This window comes from Patagioenas fasciata, chromosome 7 (genome assembly GCF_037038585.1).
Source record: "Patagioenas fasciata isolate bPatFas1 chromosome 7, bPatFas1.hap1, whole genome shotgun sequence".
NCBI classification, from domain to species: Eukaryota; Metazoa; Chordata; class Aves; order Columbiformes; family Columbidae; genus Patagioenas; species Patagioenas fasciata.
The window spans coordinates 25366913-25392076 of NC_092526.1; the positions used below are offsets into that span (position 1 = coordinate 25366913).

Consider the following 25164-nt stretch of genomic DNA (forward strand, 5'->3'; position numbering starts at 1 on the left):
TTGAAGGTATAAACTCCACTTTTTCATTTTGTTCCATTTTCATCTGGCCTGTGCAATAAAATCACAATGTTTTCCTTACCTTTATTTCAGGGGGGAGAAAGGAGCCATTTTGGTTTGTAAGTTTGTATAGATCTGAGTTTATTTCCAGGGAGAAAAAAATTCTGTAGTGGATTTATGTCTGACAGCACATTTTTGTTGTGTGGATTTTGCTGGCCAGTTCTCCAGACACAGAAATCTGTTTCCACCTTACCTAACCCTGCTTCTGAGGTACCAGGTGCCCTTTTTTCAGTCAGCATCTTATCTGCATAAACCAGTGGATGTTCATCTGATTGAGCCAGCAGTAACCTTATTGTCTGTTGCACAGAGTATTTTTTTTCCTATTATAATCCATCCTTTTGCTGCTACTTTACTATATTACCAACGTTACCCTTAAAAAGTTCATAATACTTTTCTAAAAAATATGGTCATTTTGCATTAATCTTTCCTTTTTAAGTCTGATAGGGTGCAGAATAAATAGGCTGTCTGGGGTTTGAACTGCATATTGCTCTGAAACATATGTACCCAGAGACAAATGCAGAACAGGTGTCAGTTGCGGTGCTTGATGCACTAATACAAGTTGCTTGGCTGTGAACGCAGGATATGAGCAAGATTGACTAGAAGTTTTTAGCGACTGAATTAGTTAAACAGTTTCAGATTATCTAAACAAATAACTTTGTGAAAAAGTATTTGTTCTAGCAAAACTCACCCAGACTTGAAATACATCACATTGCAATTACTGCGAAGTCCTTTTTTTGGCATGAAAAGTACAAATTCAGCCCCTCCAAAATCTAGTAACAATACTGAAGCACAAATAATTTTCCCTCCCTGCCACTGAAATCCTCTTACCTTTCCACATACATCCTCATTCTTCAGTCTGTTACAGGTAAGATTCTTGTCTTCATTTTTTTCAGGTTTTCATAGCAGGTACCCACTACGTTATGAATGATCAATCAGTATTTAGAGCTGTAAGGTTTCCTTCAGCTTCTAATTGCCCTGTAACACAATGATTACTTTCGATTTTTCAGCAGAAAACTTTTTTATCTTTTAGAACTATTGATTCATTTAAGATGGCAGGGTCTTCTGAAGGTCACCTACTCCAACCTCCTGCTCAAAACATGAAATCTGTGTAAGTCTGTTGATCCCCCTGGTCTGCACAGGCAGGTCTCTCATCACACAAAGCACCCAGGCTGCTCAGGCACCATTTTGCATTTGGAAAACCTCTGTTGGCCAATCCAAATGACCTACTTATTTCCATGTCCCCAGATACTCTTTCTTGCCATTTTAGAAGTCACTGGGGACCTCCCCCAGCTGCAGCCTTTCCAAGGCGACAGGCTCAGTTCAGCCTCCTCTGCTTCTGGTGCTTGGCAGGAGTTGGTTCTTGGCATTCAACATCTGGCACAGTCCTCTATCAATACAAATAACTATGAATAGGAAACTAAACCAAATAGAAGCATTTCTAAATCAATGTCACTTTAATCCAAAACCATCATAACATCTAGGAATTCTAGATACTCTAGATACTCTGGTATAGTTTTACTTGAAATACAGGTCATTAGAATAAATACTTGAGGATACTCAGAATGTCACCTGAAACAAGAATGTTAATAAAAATGGTTAAAAACTATTGAAGGTATAGTAAGAAAATTGTCATGACCACTGTGACCAGAAGGTGACAGCTGCGGAGATTTACTGTCCAACCAAGCATGAATAAATAGTACAGTATCTCACTTATTCAAGGTGACATGTTCAAAAGATATACAGCGAAGCTCACTGGGTTATTGCCAGATGCATAAAGATATTGAAATACGTCCTGCAGAGCTTAAAAAAATGTACCCTCTTTTCAGACAAATGTGACAAATTCTTTTGCAAGACTTCTCTGAGCATAAAATTTATAGTCTACGATCACAGAGTAAGGGAGTAAAATAAGAGACATAATTTTTAATGAAATAATATCTTTCTTACAGGAGACATTTATTAGATTATCAGTAGATGGACCCACTGTAACATTATCATGTGAGTTCAAGTGCTGATACGGACAGGGCAATGTGTGTGCTAGCTTCTATCTTCTTCCTTCTGCTATCTTACTAAAATCAGAGGGAAAGATTTTATTATTGTCTTGACTAGCAGAAATGAGAGGCACACATACGATTATCCTGCAGTGGTCTTAGAAGATCCTATTTCTATTATTATATTTCTTAAAAAACCATATCCACATAGACTACTGGACCACGTCATCTCTTTGATACCCTTTGTGGAAATCTCTTGCAGTACAGAGACCATGATCCAGCCAAATCCACCAGATGTGGATCCTTTTGTTTCTGCTACAGAAAGATGGCAGTGCCAGGTGACAGCCTCTGATCAACACAGTGCTCCTTTTGACTTCTCATACAAGAACAACTTCCAGCTCAGAGTGCAGCAAACAGACCTAAATAATAGACGTATGAGAGGACATGATCCTATTACTTTACCCGTATTACCGTAGTGACTTGCACATTCAACATATTTATTCAAAATGTTAACTGCCTTACAAATACTATATTTCAGTACTAGTTCTTTGTTATAGCCATGAATTTAATAGTCAGCTGTCTGTAAGGATATTACACCTCAGGAGAAAACATCCTAACATACCTAAAAAGCAGCTGATAGCCTCTGCGCAAGTATGATACAGATTTTTGCTCTCATGTAGAGCTCATTTCTAAAATATGAGATCCCAGTAGACATAATGAGAGGGTTTGCCATTTATCATGCAAGTATAATCTCAAATGCTCAGTCCTGTATGTTATGGACAAAATGTTGCTGGCAAGTGGAGTTGCAGTATACAAAATACAACTTAACACAGCAAAGAGTACAAAAGATGTTGAATATGAATCTGAACGAGTGTTCCTTGGCTTACAATCATAGTCTTTTAGCTCCATGTGTTTCACAGGTTAGCAGTTCCTCTTGTTGCTGAATGACACAACACATTCTTTGACTCTCAGTGACCTATATACTTCTCCAGTGTAAGATGTTCTTTGAAATACCCAGCTGTCCAACAAATCTACATACCCCTGGCTGGTCCCCTCCTTAATATAGGCTTTCTGTCTCTTATATGGGAACATTTTCAGTTGCAGAAACTCATAATTGCTTTAAATTTCTCATCACTAACAATAAGTTATTAAAAGCAGACAAAGTAGTGTTTTAATACACAGACAACTCTAGTTGTCTGAAGAACCAGTTAAAATCCACAGTTCTGTAAACCTGTCTCAAGTTGGACAGAAACAGGCTCCTCATGGAAGCGACTCCTCTGAAAGCAGCTGAGCAGTTAAACCTGACTCCCTATGAGCATGTTACAGACACAGATGCACATGGAACAGTGCCTACCTGTACCACCTCGTACTTCTCACAGTCCATAGGATTAATACAGCTGTACCTGCTTCCCCAGAGGATGCTAAAAGCCTGTACTCCCTTACCTTTCATAGGTGATTTTCCAGTGAATTATCCTCTCACAACACAGCTCACTGCTCCACTAAATAGAGGAAACCGAGTAGAATTATATTTGCAGAAAATGGTCTCCTATACATTGCAACTATGAGTTACATGTTAGTCTGTAAATTCTCTATTATAAAGTTCTTGAAATTTTTATTCTTCAGCCTTTGTGGATTCGTAATGGCCCTGTTGGCTTTGCATTAATGCTAACAGACTTACAGTTTTTTGCTTTTGTGCTCTGTACTTTTCACTTTGTATTAACAAAGAAAATATTTTTACAGAACAGATCAAGCTTTTCAGCAGGGAAAAAGATAGTTTCAAAGCTTCCCCAAACACCTGCCTTCAAAAGCCTGTACACCCAGGCCGGTTTTAAAGTTAATCCTTTATCTCCATCAGAGATGGCATAACCCTGTTGTAGCATTTTGGTGATGCAATAATAAAAACATAATCACCCACCTGGCTCTACTGCTTCTTCCTCTGAATCTCTGATGTAGTGCATGTTTACAGCCTTACTGCAAAAACACACCAGTAATGGCTGTAACAGGATGTAGCAAGGAAAAATGTTAAAATACAAGGGAAGTAAACACAGGTTCTGTAATTATACATCATTACAAGTCTGTTGCTTTGCTTGCTCCTGAAGACTCCTTTAGCAAAATTTGTTTGTTCTAGGCTTCTTTTTTCTGCACCAATTAATAAACACAAGAAGCACATATATTTTTTTCTTATTATTTTATTGAAAAGGTACATTTAAAAAAATACACAGACATTTGCTATTATGGATTGCAGATAAAGATGCTCTAAAAGTTAGTTCTATTTTTTTCCCTTTCTTCTGTTGTCCCCATTATCACATAATTACTTCAGTCTGAGTACTGTATATTGATATCACCTTTATAAAAGGGCTGGGGAGGTAAGAAGACAGGTGGAGCATTACTGCAATATATTTAGTAAACAGAGAATATGGTCATTTATAAATATTTTATATTCTGTACATTATTGCATTAGGGAGCCACAACGTTATGCAGCATCATTACAAAGGAAACTAGTTAGAAATGAAGAAAAAAGGATATTTACGTACAAATACATGGATCCATTGTCCTCTTGAACAATGCATGAGAGCTGTGGTAATGTGCAATTGAAAAGCTTTTTTTCTCTTTAAGCATTGTTTAGCAACACCAGTGAAGAAACAACAAAAATAAGTTAAATGAAAGTAGCAAACAAGTAGTAATCTTAACTATATGTTATATGGCTTTCTATTTTTAATTTCTCTAAATAAAGTGTGACACAAAAGAAATAATTAAAAGCTTCAGCACTGCATTGCTTTCAAACATTTGCACATAAACTAAAAATATTAAAATCAGACGTGATACATCTTTAGTACTACACAAAATACACCAGTACTGGGGCCTAGGACAGCACACAATCCCTGTCAACAAGAGCACACTGAAAAAAGAGAGGACACAATTCATTTTTGAGATGTTATCCATAATCAAACATTTGGTTCATCTACCTTTTTTCTCACACTAGATTATACTCCATTGGTTTCCAGAGAAGTATTTACATAAGCGTGAGTGAGGAAGACCCTAGTTTTCAAGTCTGTCAGGAAAATATTTTATGTTTCTTGATTCCAAGGTGCATCATACACATTGAAGAAAGAAAAAAAAATAATAGATGCATGAATATTTAATGGTATAAATTTTATGAGCAATTAAGTTTTTAATAAATCACTCTGCATTTGGATTAAAAAAGAAATACAGAGAGAGACTGAGAAAGAGAGCTGTCTAAACTCCAAAATGCAGTACCAACAATGATGAATTTTACGGCGTGGTTGGTTGAGGTGTCATGCTGGATGGCGTTTCAAAAGAGAAAGACATTTACAAATCTCAACCCCTTTCCTGCTTTTCTTTTGCTCTTTCTACTGGCCATAGTTATCTCTTTTTTACATCAATAAATTAGTATGGTGCAAAAAGTATGGAGGCGGGTGTTGCCCGGATGGGACCGTGGCCTGGCCTGAGGAGAGCTGGGGGGATGGCGGGCGCCTGGAACAGGGAGGCTGCAGGGCGGGGAGGCAGGGACAGGGCCGACGACACCGCTGCAGCTGCAGCCAGAGGAGATGAAAGGAAAGCAGGTGCCAGCGGCTTAATCATGTCCTTCTGGAATGCGAGTTTTGCCTGGAATAAAACACACAAAAAAGCAATGTAAATTTGGTTCTCCCCACGCCCACTTTTACTGAGGGAGAAAATGAACGCTGACAAAGGGCACACTGTGGTTTCGCACAGAAGCCTCACGTCAGCTGCTTAGAAATTTTACCACATTGTCTTCTTACTCCCAAGGCAATTAAAGCAACCAAATCCTATGTTTAAAAATACATAAATCTCTTGAGAGTACGTGCAGTCACGCTGACATTTAGAAGAAAGCATAACATGCAAGTGAACAATATTAAATTATGTAAATCATAACTCTGCAAAAATATTAATAAAACCCCATGTGATTAAGACTTCAATGTCAAAAGTCAAATTTTCCACTTGCAAAAATGAATTGAAGTAGAGTGGTCAAGATGGGAAACTAGTATTAGTCCAGTGAGTTTTTTCATCTGCCAATGCAGAGCGGCTCTTTTAAAAATATAAATATTTTTTAAGATCAATACCATAAAGAATTATTTCTGAAAGAATGGTTACTCAGTTTATGATCTACAATCGTTGCTGGTGGTTGTGGTGAAAAAGCTAACCAGAAATACGTACACTACAGTCTTATGGAAAATGGTTTGCACCACAATGAAACATTTGTGTGGGCAAAGATACATCCTTCTTTTATTAGTGGAGGTCTCTCCTTATGCAATAGATTATAAAATGATGTATTACATGAGTGAAGAAGAATAGTGTGTACAGAACCTATCAAATGGGGAGACTTAGAGAAAGTCTGCAGCATTTTAATTTGACTCTATACAATTACAACCACATATTAATATCTCAGCTTTTAAAGGCTTTTCACGTGCTTACTCTTGCATACACACATTTCCATCTCTCTCTTTCCAACCTCTAAATTGTTTTTGTGCCATAGGTGGCATGCACTTTTCCCTAATGAATAAAATACAGGCTGAGTCATGAGCAAATAAACATACAATCTGTGCTGTGCTAGAGTCAGGCTGAACTCAGGCTCAGCTGACTGGCAGAACCAGCTTGGGGAATTCCTGGAAATGTAAGTGGGTGTGAAAGGGGAACGTGTTGGGGCACTGAGGTGGGAGAGGTGTTTTGGGAGCCAGTGACAGACAGAGCCCAAGAACACAGGCAACCAATTCTCCTAAACACCTGGTAACTCTTTTGCATCAACGTAATACATCCACACAGCACTCTGTTTTTCTGTATGCAGAGAATGATCATCAGTATTTTTATATCATAACACCTTCCGTACTTTTCCCTGGCTGCATTTGTAATAACTGAGAGTTATCTCAGGTGCCCAGAAAGCCAGCGTATGTACATTGCAGCCTCCTGGGAAAAGTGCACCAGCCCAGCTGAGCCAATACCTTTCCACAGGGCACATGGCTCATTCGCCATTCCACTGATTATTCCCTTCTTCCTAGCAATAAATAACACTCACAGTGCTGTCTGCGTGCCTTTGACTGGGCAGACAGAATACAAAACTATCTTCGAATCTGATCCCCGTGCAGACCCAGCCTGGAGGAGAAGAAATGCTGTGGAAGCGTCAGGTCTGTCATGTTCCTGTCTCTGTGTGGTGGGAGTCCCCAGGGTCACAAATTCACATAGACAGTGATGAGAAATAAAAATACTTACTGCTAAAATACTTGGGCTGCGCTGCAATTTGTTGTAAGGACTATATTTAGGCTTCATAGGCTTTCCTGCAACTCTGTCCTTATGCCTTCGGCTGGAAATGTGCTGAAATAAATATCCTCACATTTAATTAGCTGTATACACGTTTCTCAGTTTTGAGTTTGAAATTGATTTATCAGCAGGATATGCCTAAGCCCCTGTTTGTAAGACAAAGTAGGTTCTTTAGACAGAACAAAATGAGTTTTGCTAAATTAAACATAACAATTTGGAGCACATCAAATAGAGAATCATAAACTAATCAAATACAGCGGGTTCTGCCATCCGAGACAGGCTTTACAAATTATTGATATTTTGGTTAGTATTTCCTTTTTCCACTTGAGGAGCTTTGAACCAGGCAGAGCTGTAATCACTAGGTCATAGGGATATTCAGAAGTAGGAGGTAAATTTCAGTCTTGCTGATACTGTTCAGTTGTATAAATAATTCAATATTAGCTGAAGGAAGAACGAGTACGCAGGCATATGTGTACACCATGCAATTCAATACTATCTTAGAGATAACTGAAATAACAGGGAATGGAAGGACACATCCACACAGCACCATCCTGTTAGAGATTCCCATCTGGGTATCAGAAACAACATATTTGTGTTGGCACAGCTCTGAACCCAGGGCTAATTGGCTTGGACAGAGCAGAGCTGCATGTTCATACAGCTACGCTGCTAATGATAACATTGTTCTACACAATTTGGACGTATCTACAGTATTATCCTCCTGCTGGTTGTCCTAAACCAACAAATTCAAGTCACATTCTCCTTCTCACATAGTATTAAAAACTATCCCATCAGATTGGAACAGCACCAAAAGAGGCATTCAAGGAACCTTAATCCAGAATTTCTTCCATTTGGAGGACCAGAGTTCAAATATCTCTCTTGAGCTATAGCAAAGTTCTAGACTAGATCTGCTATGTTATTCATTGATACTAACGCCTTGTCCCACTCTGCTTTATGCATCTCAAGTCCATTTTTTCCCAGATGAAACAATCAGGTGAGCTTGACCTATAGTGAACTATTTGGAAGTAGTTATGGGATGACAGAAAACAAATACTAAGTTCACTTTTTGCAAAAACATCTTTACACAGATCTGCATCACACCTACAATACTGCAATGCAACTAAAACCCACAAAAGGAACCCCAAATACATGTAAGCTACCTGTTTAAGTTGAATTTCTGAATTAACATGGACATCACAGATTTCACAATGAAATGTCTTGTTTTGCAGTCCTGAGCCTTTACTGCCGTTCTGCACCTTCAGCCGGGATCCAGGTCTAGGGTAGGACTTGATGGGACCAGCACCATTCCGAGCCTCGACCATGGTCTTGTGCTTGGAGCCTAATGGGCAAAAAGACACAGGTGAGTTAATGATCAGCAACATACAACTGTGTCTATCAGCCTTGGGACTTTTTGTAACACATTTATCTTCAAGACAGAATGGTTAAAGTTCACCACAGATCAGGATTAATAATGACTGGTTTTGGCCAGTGCAGTTCTCACTTCCTCGATGTAAAGGGGAGCTGGACATGGAAGAAGGGTTTGTACAAAAAGGGAACACTGGGCACTGGAACATTGCTTCTCTGTTTGGGACAAGTGTGTGGCTGTATGGCCAATGTGTTTGTTGTTTGTTCTTCTGCCAAAATCCATACAGCTGGTGAATCATGAGAAAGGACTTCAGCCAAGAGTGGGAGAGTAACCACAGCAATCACTCAAAACCTGTCTACGAACAGTAACACTTCAGTAAGTACCCTCTGATTTGGAAGAAATGGCTCCTTTGGCCATTTCAAGAATGGATTACAGCTGTAAAACCAGCTTCACTGGTTTGTTAACAAGCTTTACATCACCAGCCCATCACTGAACAGCAAGAGCACATTAGGGATTGCTACTTGTGGCCTTTTAAAGGAAGCATATCTAAGTCACAATAATCAAAAGATTCTGGGACATCTAGGACATCTAAGGAGACCACCTTAAAATTATCAAAAATGTCAAATAACAAAAATTACTATAAGTTGTACCAGCAAAAAACCAGACACCAGAAATGGTGAGATGGAATGTGAAAGAGAGAGTGAACTAACATTTTAGAAACCTTAGTGTTACAGAAACCACTATGATCATACTATGATTGTCACTATGGAGGTGTGACAGAACCAAGTAACATGAACTATAGGGATTTAGTCAACTAAAAGCTTACAGAGTACACGAAGGACAGTTCAAACAATGTAAAGCGAGCTTTAATAAAACAGCAAACATTACACATGAAATTGTCATTAGCAGAGATGTTCTTGTAAATTGCCATTGCAAGTTTTATCTAAAAGACTCTTCAGTGAAATGTGGTTACCACAGTGTCAGAAAAAACAGACTGTTACACTGAATTTTCGAAGTAATAATACACAACTGACTTGCACCATGTGCACACTTACCTGTATTGTGGGCTTCTAGCTGTGACAGGGAATTCACAGCCACTTTGCATAATGAACAGTAAAGCAGTTTTTTGGCTTTTTCCTCTTCTGACTCAGAAACTGTGTTTGGAGCTCCATTCGTGCTCTTGGAGGATGAGGCAGGTGTTACAGGTGCCACTGCTGCCACCCCAGGTTTGGGAAGAGAAAGACCTGCTTCTGTACTGGGCTGCTGACTTGCACTATTGGGTTTTGCTTTCCCTTTATCTTCTAAAAGAAGTAAAATACATATGTCATAATATGCTGCACACACACACAAAAAAAATCATACAGCAATAGTCCTGTGGTTTTAGTGAATCTAACACAACAGAGGCCTAATTAATCTCATTTTACATAGGACAGTAGCATCCTTGAAATCTTGTTAAAATCCTACTATGAAATGTGTGTAATTTGCCAAAAGGGGTGATGTTCCTGTTTTTACAGTTACCAGTGAATACCAATGACTTCAATAAATTCATGCCAGCTGTTGTTGCTGTCATGCTGAAGGTTTGGTCAGTTGAAAGGAGCCCAAGAAGTCCCAAGGCAGCCAGGATTAAGGACTGAAGAGCACTCAGAAACATGTAAAACTTTGCACTGGGGATTACAAAAATATTTCTGAAAAGCAATATATTTCCCTTTAGAATGGCTCAAAGTCACTGGGAGGATGCCCAAAGGCTCCGCCACCATCTTGACACTGATATGCCTCATTTGAGTTACAGAAGTTGATTATGGTACTGCACTACACACATGAACACAGCTGCTAATATTTTCCAAGAAAAATTCCCCATATATCCAGAGATCAGATGGCTCTGATGTGCACTCAGTGCATTCCTGTATCACTTCACAAGCATGACTCAATCATCTGTGCTCCTATGAGACATGCAGGCAGGTATTGCTTCATTTTACAGATGGTGATCGTGAAGCAAGAGATTAAATGTCCCAGCTGTGCCTAAAGCGGAACTTTGTGCCAGAGCCAATATTCAAATGCTCCTTGTCTACGTGTTGTCTACAAGAGCTCATTGCATTTTCACCTGTTCAGCTGCAGTCCTTGTGACCACAGGCTGTACCAGTTGCCAGCAATAAGACAAGCTCACCTTATAAAGAACACAGCATGGGAGGGGGACAGCACAGAGGTGCTGGAGTGGGAAACCTTGATCAAATGGACATAAAGAATGGTTGCAGAAGACTGTGACATGTTGTCACTGCAAACCACATGAATCAAATGTTGTCATCTAAGCAAGTACAGCACCTGCATACAGCAGCCTCTTAAAAACTACCTATATCCAAATTGAAACCTACGGCATAGTTTTAGTGTTGAACTGATTTGAAAAAATAGATTTTATTTTGAGCACTTGGTTATTTTTAAATATGAGCCCTTGTACTTTATGTTTACAGTTACCAGACTTTGTCTTAATATCACTCTGTGTATCAGACCAACACTGTGCTACCAAGAATTCTGAAAACAGGATTGTACCCCCTGCAACAAATACTTGAGAGTGCGTATGAACTACGAACAGGCATCTTGAAGCTAAAGCCCAGAGTTGTTGGCATATTTCCCAGAAGCACATTGCAGTACATCAATTTTAGATTCTAAAGACCAAGAGAAAGAAAATTCTAATAAAAGAATTATTATTTTTTAAAGTAGTAATAAAAATCCTTTAAAATTACACAATATGAACTGTATTAAACATTGAAAATGAACAAGTTCGAAGACTACTATTAGGACCAAATTAATGATAAAACCAGATTCTGAAGGTATTTTGATTGATAAAATATGACAAAAGAAAGTGATGTTAAATCATAGTTCATAGACTATTTTAATGTCACTATAGTAATAAGTCACATCTAAAAAAATCTACAACATATTATATGGCTTGTGAGTCTTCATAAAATAAACAGTTTTAACAAATAGCATTCGCTAACATTTTCAATTAAAGAGTTTTCAATATGGAAAATTCTCAGAGGTGTTAACATCTACAAAGGAAACACTCTGAATTGCTGCCATTTATGAATTCATATTACAAGAAAGCAGACTTGTTTTTCTTGTTCTATGCAATATTATGCCATTCTGCAAAAGGTATAACAACAGGATATATTTGAATCTGAGTGCAATAAAAGTAAGTTCCTCAGTATTTTGAGTTTCACACTTTAAAAGAATAATATGCCTGCAGAACTGCAAACTGTATGTTAATATGCAGAGACTACACTTCTAGTTTGGGGTTTTTTAATGCTGTTTCCCTTTTTTTTTTTTTTTTTCCTTTTAATGTAAGCATAAAGATTTCACGCTTTTGAAACACTTCCTGGAGATATAAATAATCTCCTCATGGGGCAGCAGGAACATAAGCAGATGTGCGCTGGGGGGGAACCCCTGCCCTGAGCAGCACAGACTCTGCTCACACTCCTGCCTCCAGCCCCCACCCTCACTGTTCAAATCCTCTGCAACAAATGGGAACAGATTCTTATTTCTTTGGTTTGCCATCAAATGTCTGCGAAGTGAGATCCATTTTACACAGGCCACCAATTACCATCACAGAGTGATGGTTTTCCATTGCTGAATTTAGCAGATGATTGAAAAATGACAGATTTCATTTCCCACTTCTCCTCACCTAGTCAGCCACTAGCTGATGTAGTATGTCAATTTTAAAATATTCCCTAGATTTACAGTGTTTTCACTATTCATAATACAAAGCAATTCCAGAGTACACCATGCGTAACAAGCTAACAAGAAAACTTCTAGAAAACTAGAGGGAAGTTACCAGCATCCAGCTGGGCTCGATTTTGCCAGTATCGCAGCTTTTGGAAAGAACCTCAGTTCACATAATAATTCCATCATTTGGAAAGCTTTCTGACACAAATAAGCTCTTCGTCCATGGGGATGTATAAGGAGATACATACGCCCCTCTATGAATTAATGTTTTCTTCCACCATCCTAAATGCTTAATGCAGAACATCTTCAAAGATCGTAATTGTAAGGTTATTATACAGTTCAACTCCCACAGAAAGTACATGGAGCTAAGTGTATATTTGTCACTGCAGTGGGGCCAGAATTGGGTTTTCCTGGCTTCTAAAATCAGAAAATTGCACTTCTCCAAATGGGCTTTTGATAACAGCTTATTGTTTTAAATCCACAGAATTCAAAACACCATTACTTACAGTTTTGTGTTTGAGACAGAAATGCCGAGTATTCAACTGTGCAAAGCACAGGAAATGAAAATTGCATGTATATACAAAGCTTGAAGATTACTCTTTCATTTGTACTTATAGCACAGATCTAACAAATAATATCTCCATGTAGAAATCAGAAATGTAACTGTTAATGCCTGCATGCATATACATACTTCCAAACTGTAATCACTATATAAAATACACATGGATGGTCAGATGCAGCTGTAGGATTATAGTCCTCTTGCTATTTCTGAAGGCAAGTATTATTGAGAACAGTCTTGAATTTGCTCTGATTTCTACCTGGGCCAAGCCCAGGGAGCCCAAGAGAGCTGAGCAGAGGCCAAACAAGTGCATGAGTGAGTCCCTGCTGCCCAGGACCAGGGACGCGCCAGCTCCTGCTGCAGAGCTCAGCAGAGCATGGCTGGAAGCAAGAGGTCACGGCGGCACCAACCTCTGCTCAGAAAACTGCAGCTGGGATTCAGCCTGAGTCAGGGTCAGGTTGAAATGCTCACATCGTAACTCACATGCATGAGGTTCATTCAAAATCTAACTCGTATTGTTGCACTTTGCCCTACTACGTTCTTTTTGCACATGGAAAGACTATATTTCATCTGTGCTAAATTCTTGTCTTTAAATTAAGTTTCTCTTTTCCTCAAGACTTCAGAGAAGTAAATCAATGGTTCATTTCAAGTTCTTACTGAAGCTTGAATTTATTTTGAAATAGAGCCTGAGGAAAAAAATAAAGCAAGCTAATTAAGTATTGCTTTGGGCTCAGTAATACCAATGCTCTTGTCGCCTACTTACATTGTTTCAACTTTGCTTTGAAGTTGTTTTCATATATTTCTGGTTGTTTGCCTTACGTTTGTGTCAGCACCATGTTAAAATTCAAGACTCATTTATCTAGTTAGTACTGGCTCATTTCAACTGTACGTACCAAAGTGAGGACATAGCGCAAGATGACACCTGACAGGTTCAAATGTAAGAGGTTCGAGCTGTCAATGCAGGAGCAGCTGAAGTGATTTACCAACCTTTGCAGGTCATGGGATTCTCCCTACAGTTGCTATAGGATAATTTATAGGACCAGCATGTTAATGCTGAAATCCTAGTCAAGCTCAGTGAATGGGACTTGCCCTATCTTAAAAAGGGGTAAAAATGTTACCATAAATCTTCTTCCCTCCAAGACTCAAACTGAATCTCTCTAGTTATTTTCTTTCCTGGTGAACAACTGAATGTGAATGATGTGTCCCAGTTCATAGTCCAGTCATCAACGCAGTCCATGCAGAAAGCAAAAAGCACATAGTTTTTTTATCCCCCTAACCATTCCATTAAGCAATTTGGTTTATAAGGTACCTTTATGAGAGTTCACTTGGTTTACTTTGTGATTTATGTGAAGTGTTTACAATTTTATAACATATATATATTTGTACATTGTAAATTTATATTTTAAAATTATCTCTTAGCATACTAAGACGTGCCTATAGGTGTTGCTTTCTGCAGCTAGGAAATATCTTTTCTTGGTTTGGGGTCAGAGTGGTGATTTCGGTGCATGTTAGACAGAAGTTCTAATTTGGACTTCATGATGAAAATAAACATGCTATTTTCAATAGAACAGTAACCTAACATTCAGATCCTGAGTTCAGAATTGAGATTATTAATAAAAATAAAACCAAGGACAATTCTAAAACTCATGTATAAATCTAGACATTAAAATGATAAAGTTTTTCTGTAATAATAATCCTCATTGCTACTTATATCCCACAACATACCTATCTGCACAGTTTTTATCATTGAAGATACACAAAACATAACTTTCCAATCAACTTCTGTTCTGTAACAGCTTGTTCAAATAGCAACTGAAATTAAAAGATTTTCCAAGGTAAAGATGATACATGTGATACAGTTGCAGGAGCCCTTTCTAACACACATTAAAAGCTTTTAGATACAGAGTTCTGCTATGACCCTAATAACCCTGACAAAACTGTCACAATCATTTTCTGCCCGTATGTAATAAATAAATAAATAAACCTGCTCTTATTGTGACAGGAACAGAAGAAATAATATTTTGAGTACTGATAATATCTATTTTGTGTGTGTGCATGTGATAAGAAGTATGGCTTCACACCTGCCTGCCTGCACAGACATTGCTGAGTGGCAACAGCTGCTCTAGACAACCCTACACCAAAGTTATTTTGAATTATTTGCTAATCTCGCAGCCTAGAAAGGGAAATTTGTTTATATAATTCACCCACCTGCTTGCACAACAGAACATATTGCCAGCTTAGAAAAAAAGCATAATCAGAAAACTGTTTTCAGCAGTCTAGATAATTATGGTTATCCTTCATACAGGTAAGAAAATAGCAAATACTTGTGCTCCTTTTCTTCTTGAAAAACCTGAAGAAAAAGACATGCAATTTCTAATGCAATTTCAAGCCTAAGCCAGCTACATTAGGTGAAACACAGCAACAAAATAATGTAAAGTATTAATATAACCGAATCACTGCATGTTTATCAACACTATGAAACCAATGAGCAGAAGTGATGCATGGTTAGGTGCAAATCCTTTGGCACAGTCTTGTTTACAGTGGTATATTACAATACCACATCACTGCTGAAAGAAGGACTTTTAAAAACATGGACAGCTTGGTACTCCTGAACACCTTCAATAATTTCTGACAATGCCACTCCACACAATAACTAAACCAAAAGTAACTTCTGAAAGGAAGGGTTAATGTTTTATTTATGGATTACTAGAAATGTGGTGCAAAGACTGTCCTATGGTATAGCTGTGAGTTCACAAAATTGTGTTACAAGGACCTGATATTAGTCTGAAGTGTTGATTTTTGAAAGTAATTGAGACTGAGGTAAAGCAAGCGTATCTCCCAAAACAGCAGATCTGTACTCAGTGAAACCCATTTTCAGGTTCTTCCTATAATTTCAGCAGCTCCAAATATGACTATGAATATTGGGCTGCATTAAACAACCTTTGAAGCATACAGTGATTACAGAATAGGAAGAAATCAATCAGGTTGTCAGACTATTGTACAAATGCTCTTTCCCTGATCAACTGTGTAGCAAAGGTAAAATCAGTTACAGCCATACACAGTCAAAAAAAATTTGCTGAAAAGCTTATCATTGTAGCTAAACTGCCATCAGTAAAGACAAAGTAAACCCCCTATTTATTGAAAAATAAAATTCTCAGTTAAAATTTGACATTTTAGATGCTTGGCACATCTGACATAAAACTAAGAAGTGACATGTATTTCTCACTACACTTTTTCTTCCTAGACTTCTTTATAAAATATGCCCATTGACAAAGTAAGTTAGTTGATATTACTGAAGTCTATCATTTGACCTTGCTCTTCTAAGCTTTCTGCAGACAGAACAATAAAGTGGCCCTCAGACCAAGTGACTTTCAGTTTAAGAGCAGAGATCACAGCTGTAAACAGACAGGTATGGAAACACAAAAGAGACAGAACAACCGATCACCAACACAGGCACTGGTGTGGCAGCCAAACTTCTCACAAGCCTTTTTCTGGTTTTCAGTCCATCAGAGAAAAAGAGAAATTTTCAGAGGTGAGGGTAACAGAAGTAAGTTTGGCAGCTGTTGGAAGGGAGCTCTTCACAAATGGGACCAGAAAAAGCCAGAATCTGGAAAGCCAGTATCGATGGCTGATGGGTAGTAGGTGCAAGTCAGCATCTTTTACGTTGCAAAAGACATATGGAGGTATGGAGAGCTTTGAAAGTGAAGGGCATGAAGAAACTGGAGAGAGAAAAATCAGTAGCTTTATCTGTACCACATAAAAATTGTTACAGAATTTAAAGCATTTAAAACAACAAAAAAAATCCCATAAGAGTACAGAGACCACAGTCAAAGAAGTTATAAGCCTGGCAAAAATAATTAAGGGAGATGTTAAGACCCATGACAAAATAAAATTAAGGTGGGGAAAACTTATTCAGCCACACTGTACTTGAAGGACTGCCTAAACGAACTCTGGGATCTACCCTGGGACACAGGTCTGAGGCAGGGAGAGAGGATCCACAAGTGATCATATTGGAAACAACAGTTGCTGTACATCGCTTTGCCCTGAAATAAGATATGAAGGGAGAATAGCATCAATGACTGCATTAAAAGAAGGATGAGAAAGGTCTCCACTATATTAGCAGAAAAATTACTGAATAGAAGGGCAGACAATAGCTCCAACAAGAAAAGCAAGTTTCAAACCATGTTCTTCACAGAAAGCCTTATCTTCTGCTGGCTGACACTGCTATAAAGGAATAAAGCATGCACTTGCATGATTAATTATCCTTTTTATGAAGAAAAAGATGAAGACTATGAGCAATATATGCCATAAAGGAAAAGGCAGGAAAGCAATTAAGTCACTAGTGGTCACAACCTTTATAGAATTTGTAAGCACTTTGTCCTGCATCTCAGCATCACTCAAAAAAAACCCCAACAAAGAGCATTAGATTATTTCCTGACATTTGTTAAGTCAGAGTTAGCTAAGTTTGATAAGGGATTTCAAAATCTGTTTTGTTTTATCTCCACATTTGCTGAATAATGAGACTCTAATGGCTGTCAGACAAAATACCTACTTTCTCACCAGTTGTGCAGTCTACTGAGAAATGAGGCTGAAAAACCCGTAGGGCTCTGTTCTAGAAAAATTCCACTGCAAACCTACATGCAAATCAGACAGCGCAGTGTATCTATTAACCCTTTGATTGCCTTAAGTTTTTTAAAAATGTTTTTCCTTTTACTTCAGTCCTATTTGAAAAATGGCTAGATTTTATATAATGAAAGCTGCTACATGAAATAAATCTATTTGATGTGTTCTAAAGAAAACCAATGTTGTTTCTATACAAAGATGAGAAACAAATGGAAGTTATAAATATAAAGGTTTTCATCTCAAACACAAATATGCACTGGAATAAGCTACAACATATTTTCTCAAGATACTGAAGCTACCTCAGGAAATGTCTGGCTGGCTCTGCAATACTGAGTGAACTTGGTAGCCAGACTCATTATTTGATTAACTGCATCACTACTTTCCAATGGGCTGAGCTGAAGCAGCTTTTTCATTCCAGAAGTATTGCCTGTTTGGCTATAGCACAACAGTGATCTTGATACTTAATATCTTAGATCTTTTATTTCTGATTTGGTATACCAAAGACACCAGTGAATTTTTTTACAAAGGAGCCTCTCATTTTTTTTTTTAGAGTACAAAAATACTTGGCAACTGATCAGATTAAAGATGTAATGTTACAAAGGTTTGGTTTGGAATTTTGGATGGGTTTAATTTTTATGAAAGCAGACTGATGAGAATTAAAAAAAATATGCAGAAGTACATACAGTTCTGCAGTTGTAAAATCTTGCCTTGTAAAATCTAGTTCTGTGCCCATTTGTACACCTTACGGAACCGAGAGCAATAGATGCTCCATGTTACTGGGGTGTCTGAGTTTATTCCACTATATCACCTATCATTTTTAGTCAATTTCTTGCATAGTTGGGGATTCCTGACAAATTGTTTTTGATTGGTTACCCGGTGTTTTAGATCTGTTTTACTGATCAAGAAGAAAAGAGGTGCAATCACTGCGTGGGGGCAGGGTAAGATATGCTGGTGGATACATAAAAAGCATATATCAAAGTAACTGCGCAAAAGTTGTTACATATTGAAAAAGGTCATTCATGTTTAAAAATATCTCACATTTAATATTTCAACACAATGCAATTTCTCTGTGCAAAAGCAAGAGGAACAAGAAGGGTTGATTCTGGACTGTTAGTCAAAACTCAGGAGTATCTGTACTATGTTTGGAGCAAACAAACTTCTAATATTCACTTGAAACAATGTGCTGTGTCTCCATTTCACCTGCTTGTCTTCAATTCTGTTTTTTTTACAGAATGTAGGTTATATAAGACATCTCTTTTCCTCATTTGAAGATAGATTAATACAATTTTTGCCTCTGTTAACAATTTTTAGACTGAACAGAGTGAACAGGTAACTGTGGTGAATGCAGTGCCCATCTACAAACACAAAAAGAAAGCAATTTCCTAGCGCACATTTCCAATATCTAATTTCTCAGTGACACATGATACCTTTATTATAGAAGGCTAGGAAAACTTTCACTAGGTGTTTGTCCATACAATGCAGCAAGATCAGCAGTGCCATGCTGCCAGCAGTTAAAAATAAGGGATATAACCAGGGGACACATAACAACACACAACTAGCAGGGATGGATGCTTTATGAGTATCCATAAAGTGAGATTATCCAACAGCTTAGTCTTCCTGGGTCCTCCTGCTGCATGTCTAGGCAAATCGACTTTAAATTTACCTTAACCTTTCATCTTTTCTGACCTATGCCAGTCCGTATTGGCTGGAAAGGAAAAATTTAAGAGTTGGAAAATTATAATACAGCTTGGGCAAACTTTGAAATAGAGTATAAATTCTGTTACTAAAAAATGTGACTTTTTTGGTTAAGCTTATCTTTTTCTGACACAGACATTATTAATTCTGCAAATATTTTATACTCCCATTGCAGACTCTAGCACATTTATTCTAGAGGTCCTGGAATGCAAACTTCCTTTAGTACTGCACTGTCTCTTTAACATTTCAACAATATAGGAATGCTTAGAAAAATAACATTCAAAGATTACAACAAACATACTGTATTCTGCCCAGATATCTTTCACTTTTGCTTAAAAATGTTTTGGTTCATCTCCTCAACTATAAAAATAACACTGCCTCTTCCGTCTATGAATCTGAAATATATTACTAGAAACACACATTTCAGTTGCTGTTTGTGAAAAAAAAATCTTAAAATTCTACCCACAGCTGCTAAAGTGCTTTAGAACTCAATACAAAATGTATGGGTTTCTAAATAAATGAATCAAGAAGAACTGACAATCTGCATGCCAGTACATTCTCATGGGCCTGTGTCTGAACTACTGACTCAGTACTTGCCCAGGCAGAACTGCCATTGAAGTCAACTGTGAAACACTCGTCTTCATTTCAGTTAAATGACATCTATAATTGTGCATTCTCACTGATTTCTGTGGCAGGTTTGCCTTAGGATTCTGTGTATTTAGTCATGCCCTCAAGATTTGACCAATAAATTACATTTCAAATATAACCTGTCTAACAGACACCAAAATATCTTCACTATCCTTGAAAGTAAGTAAGAAGGAAATAATATGTAACCTATTGTTTGTATGTATAGATTTTATAGGAAATGTAGCATATCTCTCACACCAAGTCAGTAACACGGCAGCTATAGAATAAGGGCAGAAGGATGATAAAGGAAGATTTTTCAAAAGATCTATGTAAATGTCTGATGTGCCAGCCATTAATATTTTTGCTTCTATTTTTGATTCAGGATGTCTGAACAATTCCATATTAAAATCAACTCATCAAATTCTTGGTCTCACAATTGCCTGCCAGCCCCTAGCAACATGCACTTTTCCTTCTGTTCTAAACACTGCTTGCATTTGTGTTACAAAAACGAAGATAAGTATGAGTAAAAATAACATTTACTATAAAAATCCCAAATCAAGCCACATTATTGATTGCATGAAAGTTGCTGCTGGATCAGCTTGTACTCTCAGAGGCCTTTTCTTTTACTTAAATAGTTGCTGAGACATGCAGAAAAAAAAGCCATCAGTTTTCCACATTTTTCCAGAAAAAAAAAAAATTTAAAATTAGAATATTTATCTCAGTGGCAAAACCAAAGCATCCTGAAGCAACAGCATTGTGCCTGACCCATTCTTTCACATTTGGAGACTAAATTGACTCAGAAGCTCAGAAAAAAAATGAGACTTTACAGACTGGACACAGACAAAACTCCATTCAACTACCAACTGCATGATTAATTGCCAGCATTCTGTTATTTATTCTCTGATTATGTGAGAAAACTACATGTCTGGCATCAAAAGAATGGCCTTACTTCTTTAGCAATATATGTATTTCTTTAATGAGATCTGTGTATTACATAAGATAAAGCTACTCCTCCCAGGCTTTTTAAAAAAACAAGAAAACCAGCTGTCTTTTTTGGGAGTTTTCCAGTCTTACAGATTTAAAGGGCTAATTTCAGTCCTACATAAATAAGGAGAACTTCCACTGATTTGAATTTCATAGTCATCTAAAACCAAACCTAGGGCTTGGATCACAAATTATTTTTTTCTGTCATTCATCATCAAAATAATAACCATCTGAAGGTGACAGAGGGGGATATTTTATTTCTCTCATTTTTACAAAATCTTATTACACAACATCACTTTTTAGGGTATTTCTGGATCACCTTTCTTCCTAACAGAAAATTGCAAAGCAGATGATTGACATTGGTATCTCAGTCTCAACCCTTTTTTGCGAGGTTTTTTTTTTTTGTCACATTTTCTCTCCTCCTCCATTTTCCTTACCTAAAGACTCAAGAACTCTTGTAATAGTTTGTTGTAAAAACAATGATGAGTAAAGAATGATGTGATACATAATAGTTCTGGAAATGCAGCCTCTCTAGTTATGTCTTCTAGGGAAATACACATACATATATTTGCTAGCAATTTTTACTTCATATTCATGTTATTATCATGAGATAATAAGATAAGGGTGGAAGAGGCTCTGAGCAAGCTCATCAAGTTGAAGATGTCCCTGCTCACTGCAGAGGGCTTAGACTAGATGACCTTTGAAGATCCATTCCAACCCAAACTATTCTATGATTTTGTGATCATTCCATTATCATCATCATCATCCTATGAAAAAAAAGCTTCAGACATTCAATATTCACATCATTAGCAGAACAAACAAGAAAAATAGATGCCAAATTTCTCAATACAAAAGGGTTGCTGAAAGATTCAATGTATATAAATAGATTCTTTAAATGACCACATAGATCTAGGTTAAAAAAAAACCCAGTAGCTGAGCGCATCTCTGGCACTGCTCCCACTGTCTGGCAACATTAGTAGAGTCAATCTTGCCTGGCCCAATGCCTCTCTTTAATGCTCCCCAAAGTAAGAAAAACTTTGAATAATTTTAAGGATGCTAATGAAAAAATATGCAATGAAATCCCAGTTTTTAGAATTGGAATAAGTAAAAGTAATAGTGGTACACAGCTTTAATGATACAGGACAGAGGAATGTTCAGGCACAGAGCAGAGCACCCCAAAAGAGTCTTATTTCATCTTAACAGTATATTTTTGCTGCAGAGCTTCTGCTTAAATCACTGCAGGAGAAAAAGCTCACCATTTCTTCAAAACAAAATCCTGCTTGCATGTGTTTCTGATTGATATAATAACTGGAGAAATAAAAGATTGACCTTTTTCAATTGAATAGAAATTGCAACAGCTCATCAATGTAATTGTGTCAGCCACAGAGCTTATTTTTCAGTTAATGACACCTATAAACAGTTTTCAGAAGAGGTGCAGGATTTAATACGTGCTAGTTAGCATTATTATAGACAGACTGAAGAAGCACGTGAAGACTTCCAGGAGCACCCAGGAGTTTATCAACATCAAAATGTGCAGAATAACAGCTCTTCCATTCAGGTTGTAAGACACACATGGAAAGATGAGGCTTGAATGCCTATTTTGGAAAGCCATGAACAGTAAGAGTGACAGGGAATAAAGTGTTTAAAGATCCAACCTATTATAATGATTTCCTGTTAGTAGACTTTGGTTTGCTAATTATTCTTTTGGCCAGCTTTCCATCCTAAGAGTGTAAACAGCAACTTCCTGAAACAGCTGCTGAAATAAACCACCAGAAAATGCCCAGAAGCTATTTATTACTAAATCCAATACAGGCGTTACATGTGCTACTGACAGTATATTTTACATATCAACACTGGTAATAAAATGTTCATGTAAGTACAGGCATGGTACTTGCAACAGTGTATCTGTGATGAATTCATGAGCATTTATTAATGCTCTTTTATATGCCAACCATAAAAGCACTGTGGTCAAGCAGCAAATTCTATAGTGTCTTTACTGCTGTTGTGGGGAAAGAGTTTCAACAGGCAGCAATATAGAGCAACCTTCAGATGGCTGTGAAACATGGAATGAAAAGAGAAAAAAACTTGCCAACCTCAGGGGGTTTAAAGAAAAAACACCCTTGAAATGACTCTCCTTGTCAGATGAATCTGATTGAATTTACTACTTAGTTGTCCATAAACTGATGCCTTTACCTAACAGAAATGTGTCTGTGCTTAGCAGGCACTATCTGAATACACATAAACACAGATGCACGATTATTTTATGGTGTATAACTTCAGCAGAATTCTCTATGTGAGCATATATGTGAAAACTGATGGGCCTCATCAGTAGCTTTAGATGGAGACTAGACATAATGACAAGCATCTTTGAGGGCATAAGGCAGAACCTCTAAATATGGCTCATTGCCATTGGGGGACAGTGAATCAAACACATTCTTGTCCTGTTCCTCTCCTACAGCTTCTATCTCTCCCTGCCCCGCCCTCAAAATTCGACTTTGTTACAACATATTTTAAGGTCTAGGTGATTTGGATACATTACAAATAATTAAAATATTAAAGAATAAATGCCCTAGAAACACCATAAACTTTGATGTTCTTATAATTGTAACTGTATGACAAAAAACCTAGAATTCCCCAGAACAGATATACCACAGTTCAGTTGTGGATGCAATGTGTCTTTCTCCTAGCTATATCTGAAGGATTATCTAAAAAGCTTTTATTGGAGCTATGTAAATGAGCCATTCCTTGAAAACAAGTGGTAAACAAGGTGATGAATGGAAATAAATGTTAAGGTGAAAAGGAATTTTGTTAAGAGAACTGGTATGATTTTTAGTATTACTCCAAGTACGGAGATGCATATGGAAAAGTTTAGAATTTAAGCACTGGCAAAAAGATTTCATAATGAGCAATGAAAGCAACGTGACTAAGGGAGTGTCCTGATGGCAGACTTGTGAAATGCGAACTGAGCCCTCCCTTGGGACATTACACCTCATTCGTACTTGATGAATAAACAGCACTGGTAATTGGGACACTGGAGAAATATGACCCATCATAATGTTCCTGAGTAAATGTGATTCAACGTGTTGCACTCTACTTTAGGAATAAAAGGAATAAGCAGTTTTGTTGTAAAAGCACCCACAGAAAGTCTTTAATGAACTAAAACCCACAAACAAGACCTCAACAACAAACAAGACCTTTTCTAAGTCTGATCCAGCTTGGAGTTGCCAGTCCTGTCTAATTGGCCAACTAATTACCATATATCTACATGAAATCAAGTGGCATTTATTAGGTTCATCAACATGTCTAGGCTGTTTTCAAAATGTGAGCTAGCCCATTCAGTGTCAGGCAGTGCACTCCTATCATGACAATGTTCCTCAGAACAACCTCCAGCTGGTTTTAGTTACATAGATGTAATGATTGGAACAACTCTTACAGGGCCCCGTTAGGATCGAGAAGCTGGCAAACAACTTTCCACTCGCATCCCTTTCCTGCCCTCCTTGCCATATACAGCAGATCACCACAGAACTGCTTATATGCTGGAATATCATCACCATGACCCTATGAACTCCTTGTTGACCTGCCCTGAGACACAATCACAGAACACAGCAGTAGTAAGAGGGGTCGGGACTTGAAGCAGGGTCTAGGATTTCGCCTAGTTAGATGTCTGACGTTGCCTATCCCTGTACCAGATGTACAAAAAGGAGTTTTCTTGGAGCATGCAAGGGGTTTATCTGTACCTACTATGTCCCAAGTAGCAGAGCCTTCTGATCTTATTTGAATGAGGACTGAACTTGAAATGCGCATACTTATAATTTCACAAACAGCTCTTACTGGCACAAGGGAAACACAGCATATACTGAATGGACAGGAAAACAAATTACCTTTATCATCTGAAACCTGTTTTTGACTCTATTGAGTAGTTTAAAACAGTTGCATTTACTTCCTGATTTTTGTATCAAAGTAAAATGCAAAGAAGGTGATATCACATCATGTCTGCTTCATTTTCAACTATTTATTTTAATTTGGAAGTACGACCAAAGAATTCCTCTTTGCTTGACAAGTAAACAGTGACATTTCAATCCAGTTATCATATGCATTCCTAAAGGACTCATCAGTGTAAGCATCTAGACTATGCTAACCTGGCATCACAGACATCATCTAATATTGCATTCTCAGAGCTATATTTAAAACACACTCTGAACATTCTAAACTGTGTTATGTACTGGTTGCTACCCCTGCCCTTTTCTAAAGAAATG

The 25164-nt window shown here is 37.6% G+C and overlaps 1 protein-coding gene across 11 annotated transcripts in view; it reads right to left on the reverse strand.

Moving 5' to 3' along the window:
- Window positions 1-4216: 4216 nt before the first annotated feature.
- ZNF385B (zinc finger protein 385B) overlaps window positions 4217-25164 on the reverse strand; it is a 158630-nt gene continuing 137682 nt past the window's right edge. For all 11 annotated transcript variants that reach the window (XM_065841452.2, XM_071811154.1, XM_071811156.1 and 8 more), the window contains 4 exons: window positions 9759-10004; window positions 8498-8676; window positions 7293-7394; window positions 4217-5672 (listed from right to left, as the gene is read on the reverse strand). In XM_065841452.2, the coding sequence (XP_065697524.1) occupies window positions 5454-5672; window positions 7293-7394; window positions 8498-8676; window positions 9759-10004 (746 nt within the window). In that variant the 3' untranslated portion in view covers window positions 4217-5453. The remainder of the gene's footprint in view (window positions 5673-7292; window positions 7395-8497; window positions 8677-9758; window positions 10005-25164) is intronic.